General features: G+C 32.7%; 1 protein-coding gene across 1 annotated transcript in view; it reads left to right on the forward strand.

The window, feature by feature from the left end:
- Window positions 1-7,061, forward strand: part of LOC106469774 (growth/differentiation factor 8-like) — a 19,178-nt gene extending 12,117 nt beyond the window's left edge. Inside the window, exons 4-5 of the mRNA XM_022385078.1 lie at window positions 856-1,041; window positions 3,848-7,061. Of these exons, the coding sequence (XP_022240786.1) occupies window positions 856-1,041; window positions 3,848-4,234 (573 nt within the window). The 3' untranslated portion in view covers window positions 4,235-7,061. The remainder of the gene's footprint in view (window positions 1-855; window positions 1,042-3,847) is intronic.
- The last annotated feature ends 234 nt before the right edge of the window (window positions 7,062-7,295 follow it).

Consider the following 7,295-nt stretch of genomic DNA (forward strand, 5'->3'; position numbering starts at 1 on the left):
ATTATCATTTGCAAAAGAAATTGTTATTATTAAAGCTTGCTTTACAGTTTGTTATTTATATGGATGCCTTCCCTACGCTTCAAGGTGTTCATGTAATCAGAAGGCAATACGGTTACAGAGCAAACAATTTTGTTTGTGCCATCTTTTATAGACTTTGTTTTAATTTTGCGAATATAATCTATAAAAGTTGATAATGACGTTATACTAACGACGTAAATTGCTAAAAGTATTACGTTGACTGTGCTTTTGCCGAGCTTGCCCAGTACTAGGTAAGTGACTGAAAGAAATGCACTGATTTCCGTCACAGTTTGAAACAAATTCATTTAAAACATCACAGTTGTAAATATTATGAAAATATGGAAGTTTAGATCGAACTAAGTTCGAATCTGAGACCCTACAGTTGCTGCATACATGAAAAAATATCTGTCTCGAAAGCCCGAGTCAGTCTTCACTTACGGAAACTTACAGATAACTCAAACTGAGGCAATAATTTATTTAAAGTTCAAAACCAACGCTTCGCCGTTTCGGTTGAATGTGACGAGCTTAAGTTTCTAACAAAATGTCAAATGTTAAAGTGGTACACAGTTCTGCGTAATTATCGTAAATTATAAAACCCATATCCTTTGCTTTAGCTAGGCAAAACTTATAATCATCGAACAAAATACATGAAAGTATATTTTATCATGTGTTTATCCTAAGCATATTTTTGTAACGGCCCTACATGTGCACTATAAATATAATTTACGGAACAGTCGTTCGAATTTTGTAACTTGTTTAAAAACTTCAATAATGTTCCAAAGCACAAAACCAGTAGGCTAAGTGGAGTATCGAGTTAAATGTCGGTTATTTGTACAGCACCGAGTAAAGCATGTCGACCTGAGGGGGCATCATGGACGATGGATCAAGCTAGGGGTTCGTAAAGTTGTGTCCCACTGGATTAACCACCCTAAAGACAACCTTGGATTAGTGATTCAAACTGAAGACTACAAGGGAAACATCGTTCCCATTTCTTATCCTTCTGAAAGCGACGAAGAATCTCATGTAAGTTTTAAAAGGATATTTTTCTAGATATAAAAGGGCTACAAGTTGGTGAGGTTGTTCATGTGGTGTAATTTCCAAGGGGGATACGTCCCCTCACTCTCTGTCTCTAACATGGTATTGGCTTCCTCGTATATTTGATACAGAGCATACAGAAACCACCTTCCGTTTCTCAGTCCCACGTTTAGAAGCAAAATTACATCTTTACATTTGTACTACCGTTTCAGAAAGATCTCTGTTGCTGATGAATTAAAATTCACCCTCGGTATAAGTTTCAACCAAAGTTGAAACTCTACATTTGATAGAAAAATAATGGATTTGATTATATGTTTTTATAGCAATCGACTTTGAAATACACACACATATATACACAAAAACAGTAGATATTTGCGTTTATATGGTGTATATGTATTTTAGTAAACTATACACTGTAAATAAAATATCAGTAAACAAGATTAAACCACGAGCAAGTTCCTTCATGAAAAAATACGTTCAAACATATAACAATATCACTTCTAATTTTAATCGTCTAAAGTTTAAAATTTATAGTATGAGGCTGGAGCGGACACTGTTCTTTATATTTGTACTTTTTAAAACGATCTCATTGCTTATATTCTTCTGCGAACTAGAATATTCAATGTATTGTGCACTAAAATATAGATATTCTCTTCTATCATTTAAATAATACATCAAACTTAGTTGTAGTATGAAATGTCTGACATAGCTTTTAACTGAGAATACCAAAATGCCTAATCGTATACGTGCGCTAAATCATAATAACATAGAAATTTGCTTTTAAATAATTGACTCAAATTATAATAATACAACACCTTTTAAGTTTGAAGCGGAGGATTAACTGTGAGATAGGTAACGTAGAGATTTTATTTAGATATCGATAAAAAAAAAATTCGGTCGCTATATAATACTAAAACTAACAAGGAACTTAGTGCCCCTGGAACTAATTAACTATCGACAATAATTTACTAATTTACTAGGATTAATAAACAAAAAAAATCGTAAGACATTGATTTACATTGCTGTTATGTTTAAGAAGCCATAAAGTAACAACATTCAAAGTCATATCTTCATCCCTTTTCAAAAAATCCTTAAGACATTGATTTCCTATTGCTGTTATGTTTAATAAACCATAAAGTAACAACACTCTAAATAATTTTTGATCCCCTTTTCAAAAAAATCGTAAGACATTGATTTCCTATTGCTGCAGCAATAGAAAATCAATGTCTTAAGGATTTTTTTGAAAAGAGATCAATAAATGACTTCGAGTGCTGTTACTTTATGGCTTCTTAAACATAGTTATGTTTAATAAACCATAAAGTAATAACACTCTAAGTCATTTTTTGATCCCTTTTCCAAAAATTCTTAAAACATTGATTTCCTATTGCTGTCATATTTAAGAAGCCATAAAGTAACACCAAGTCATTTTTTATCCCTGTCATGTCTAGCTGAGAGCTCCTCAATCAGTTTCATTTGGTTTTTCATTTTGTGACTTGTTTTATTTTTGGACCTGAGTAATTTCTTAATTCAATGGGCCACCAGTGGCACAGCGATATGTCTGCGGATTTATAACGCTAGAATCCGGGTTTCGATACCCGTGGTGGGCAGAGCACGGATAGCCCATTGTGTAGCTTTGTGCTTACTTACAAACAAACAAATTAATTTAATGAATTGAAATACTGTGATCATGATAGTGTTATATGATTTAATTGTATGCCAACGATCTATACTTTGTTGAAATAGGAGTCAGACTAAATAAGTCATTCAAAGTATATATATTTTCTATAACTAGTGTAAATACCACACGATTTTATCTGTGTTACGGCTTCACTGAAATAAATATATTAAAATGCAATTTTTTTTATGCATTAATTTCCCTGAGTCTTTCAATAATGAAGTTTACATACAAAAATATCGTGGTAGTGATTTAACAAAGTGTACTTACTTTACTTATGAGACTGACATAATATCATGTATTTAAATCAATAAAATCAAAATGTGTTGCTGAGTCAAGCAGGTATACATATAAACATAGTTAATTATTTTAACCATGTTGTGGTAGCACCAACTTGTAGCAAGTTAGTTAATGTATTTTTATCGCTTTGACAAATAGAACAGGTTTAGCTAGTGGTTCGTGTGACGGGCTGCGGACTAAAAGTCCAAAGTTCGAGGAACACGTTCCTCACTTTCAGCTGTGGATGTGTTATAATTGTAGTAATCAATCCCAATATACAGTTAAAAGTAGCCGCATATGCGGCCTTTGCTGCTAACTTGTTGCTCTCCCTCTATTCAGTAGTTCTAGATTAAGAATGGCTATGTCTGAGCCTTGAAATCTTTGACAACCAGAAGTCTCGGACATGAGTTTACATGAAATTTTATCTCATTCAGACCTCTTCATTTTGTATTTTTTACTGATAATATTTTTCTGTGACAAATTAGTAGTTTTCCAATGCAGTGTTAGCGTTTTTAATTTTAGTATTTATGATTTTTTCTTTTTTCTTTAATTCAAGTTTCATCGATGAGCTGGAGATAGGTTCTAAATTTTGTTTTAATTCGGATTTTCTGACACTGACATAATGAATAAAATGTGCACTATTAGTCTGACTAACTAAATTCAACAAACTAACCAATTTTATTTGCTGCCTTGAAAAGTAAATACAGATTTGAGTATTTTATAAATGGTAATGACAAACTAATATTATCTAATAACCCATGTTTTTATTTGCAAGATAGGCTTATGATACCATTTAAACAAATAATATATATATTGCTAAAAATTCTAAATGTGTTTTAGCGACCTTTCATTGAGATTGAAATGAAGAAACCACAAGCGACGCGGTCGAAACGAGATTCAGATGGTCTTGAATGTGACATTGAAACAACTGAAGTCAGGTGTTGCCGTTACCCTCTCACCGTTGATTTTGTGGACTTCAAATGGGACTGGGTCATCGCTCCAAAGAGATATGAGGCTAACTACTGCAGTGGAGAATGTCCATTTGTATTTCTTCACCGCTATCCTCATACTCATTTAGTTCAACAAATCGACCCCTTAGGATCTATCGGACCTTGTTGCGCTCCGTCCAAGATGTCTTCCATAACCATGTTGTACTTTAATGACAACAGTAACATTATTTTGGGGGTCTTACCAGGAATGGTAGTAAAAAGGTGCGGTTGCTCATAACAATGCTTAGAAGAAAATCAGTTTGTAGCTATGCTGTTCTCAGTGGACTCGTGATAAATTAAAGATCTTGAAAGCGTTCTTCGAAGTATCAATCACCTAGTTACAACACTGAATAAGAAAGACCCTCTTGTTTTTGATATACCGTCCATTGGCTCTTCAGCGACGTTTGTGGGCTGAGACCGTATCCTGTTTTCTTTATTGGGTTGAACATCACTGTTATACTTACCCTCACACACATAAACATACACACGTACACACACCCAGAACAGTAACAACAATGCTGACAAAATAAGCAGCTGTTCGTGAGGGATGGTATATGGACATTCCGAGCAGAGTATTTGCTAGTGGGGTTGGTGCTGCATTAGGTATGTAAATAAGATATTTTATGAGTCGTCCAGGGTATTTACTTACGCATGCAACGTATGTGGCAGGTGAAATGGGAGTTGTGGTACCTATATTAAAGAGCAGTACGTACACATATGTACAAGGAATTGTATACAGGGTAGACGTCAATGCAAATTTAGCAAAATGTTTATTTCTTTATTTATCTTAAACGAAAATTATCCCAAAAATATTTTCAAGTTAACAGTGAAATACGATTCAGTATTATTGATTTTTATCTTGAAAATACCGGTTTGAATTGGTTTTATTTTCAAGATATAGGAAAAACGTGCATGTTTCACGAGTATGTTTTGTTGTAACATGTTTAACAGAAAAACCAGGTATTCGTAACTCTTCAAATCCTATACAATTAAACATGCTACTTCTTTTAAGTAACACCATGATGTAAGTTAGTGTTAAACAACAGTTTAATTTAGCAGGAGACTTGTATTAACAGCTCGTAAGATTGATGTTAAGAAAGTAAGTTTGTCAAACATTGTGAACGATGTCATTAAGAGATTCATTATTTGATCAATTATATCACACACAAAACCTATACAGAAAGGTAAGGACAGTAAGACAAGTAATTTTCTTTTCTTTTAGAATGCTTCGAGTTCGCTATTCAGAAATTCCCATATCATTGCCTATTAAACTAGCTAATGTTTACCTTTACTCTCGACCATGGATATCAGTTTGATTTTCCGTAGAACCATTAAACTCCCATTTATACACAGCAGTATAAACCGTTAACAGAGACTACCATAACTAAATGAACTAGAAATGTGATTAAGATTTTTAAAAACTCTGTTCCAAAGAATTTGCTGTAAAGGATTTAGTACGATAAAAATCGAGAGACTGCTTTAGAGACTGATAAAAACTCATCAACCCGTTTTTAACGTTTATATATATATACGTTTCTTTAAAAAAAATTTGTGCTCTTGTATTAGTAAATATTTTTTTAATATCATTGCCAGTAACCACCCTATGAGGTCATTTATAAAACACTTATACGTTATTGATGTTGGTCCTTTTCGAAAATCAAGAAAGAAAAAAAAAACGATTAGTATTACACATTAAAAAAAAATTATTTTGAGGTAGGTTTAATCTATACAAACACAAACAAGCCCTAATTGGTTACAAAGTTCTTTCGAACATTTCCACTCATGAAAGAGTACATCAAGCTGACACAAAAAGGAATATAAAGTTATGCTGATCCAGTTTTTAATATTTTTGAAATGGCTGACGCTCTATCCTTTTAATAGCTAAACTGCATTGTCTAGATTTATTTGTGTAACCAGTGCTGAAATGTGTTTGCCCACACAGCGTTGAAACTCATATTTCTCCAGACAATGTTAAAACGCTGTATTTTTTTCCGGAAAGGAAACAAGAAGATCTGTTGCACATGTATTTATTAAATTTTACAATGAATTAATTACCTATTAAACACAAAGAATTTACAAGAAGAGGTCAGAAGGTTCATCGATTACTTAAGGATAACCGAAAAGTGGTCAGATCTCAGAAGAGTATAATAGCTTTTGTAAGCCACACAACCTTCTTAACTAATCTCAATAGTAGGATGAGCTGACGGTGGCTATGCTTAGAAACAGCAATTAAGCAAGCTATAAAAGACATTGGCACAACATATGTTTGCACTGCAAATACGAAGAAGTAATTAACGTGTATTAAGTCTCGTCCTCTCTTCAAGAAAGCACCTCAATAGGATGACATTGGTGGCTTGTTAAATATTCAGTGATATGCTTATAATTTTTAGAAAAAAAATCGTATTGTGATTATCTTATGTATATGTGTGTAGGAGGTTTTATTTTATGCTGATCTCATTTTGAATATAGATTTTGCTGATCACGTTGTCCACATATGAACTAAAATAAGTGAATATGCAAATTTTCGGAGCCCAATAACGCAAGGCTGTGATATATATTGAACTGTTATCGCAATTACACTAAAGAAAAGGCAAACTGAGAAGTAATATAATTTCATATATTTCCGTAGTGATTGTAAGAGCTTTTTGACTATCACTTGAATGGGGTTAAATGGTATTATAGATCAAATACCTTGTAGAACTAAGTTTGAGAGTATTATAAATACTTTTGTTTTGACTTTTAAGATAAATGTTTTCTCGTATTTTTGGAAAATTATTATCTATGTAACGGAAAAGTTTTTTTTTTTGTAGCATTTATGTCTTTGAGCTTTGCATGAATGTGTGAAACGTACTTCAAATCTATTTAAAAATTGGACTTTTGTAATGTACAATTAAATGTCCTATAGTCAAGCAACTTTGTGAAGCGCACAATACGCAGTTGCAGCATTTTATTCTTCGTGTTGTTAAGGGTTTGTGAAAAGGTTTGTCTCGTTTAAAGTACTTCTATTAATGCCCGTATTTAGTAACAAAGATTATTTGTTATCTTTAAAGAATATAATGTTAAATGTGGTGTAAATAAAAAAAAATGTTTTCAGGATTTGTTTATTTTGTATCTACAAAATTACAATATTCAGAACCTAATTTCACTGATGTTTATTTACTATGCCACTTTATTTTTACTCTAACAACTAAACTTACTGTCTACATCATGTTGGCTCTCAGTAAGACAACGTTAAAGTATTGCACATGACTTATACGTTCCGTTACAAACCTAATTACCGTGTGGTAAGAACGTCTATC

This window comes from Limulus polyphemus, unplaced genomic scaffold (assembly GCF_000517525.1).
Source record: "Limulus polyphemus unplaced genomic scaffold, Limulus_polyphemus-2.1.2 Scaffold0, whole genome shotgun sequence".
Classification (NCBI taxonomy): Eukaryota; Metazoa; Arthropoda; class Merostomata; order Xiphosura; family Limulidae; genus Limulus; species Limulus polyphemus.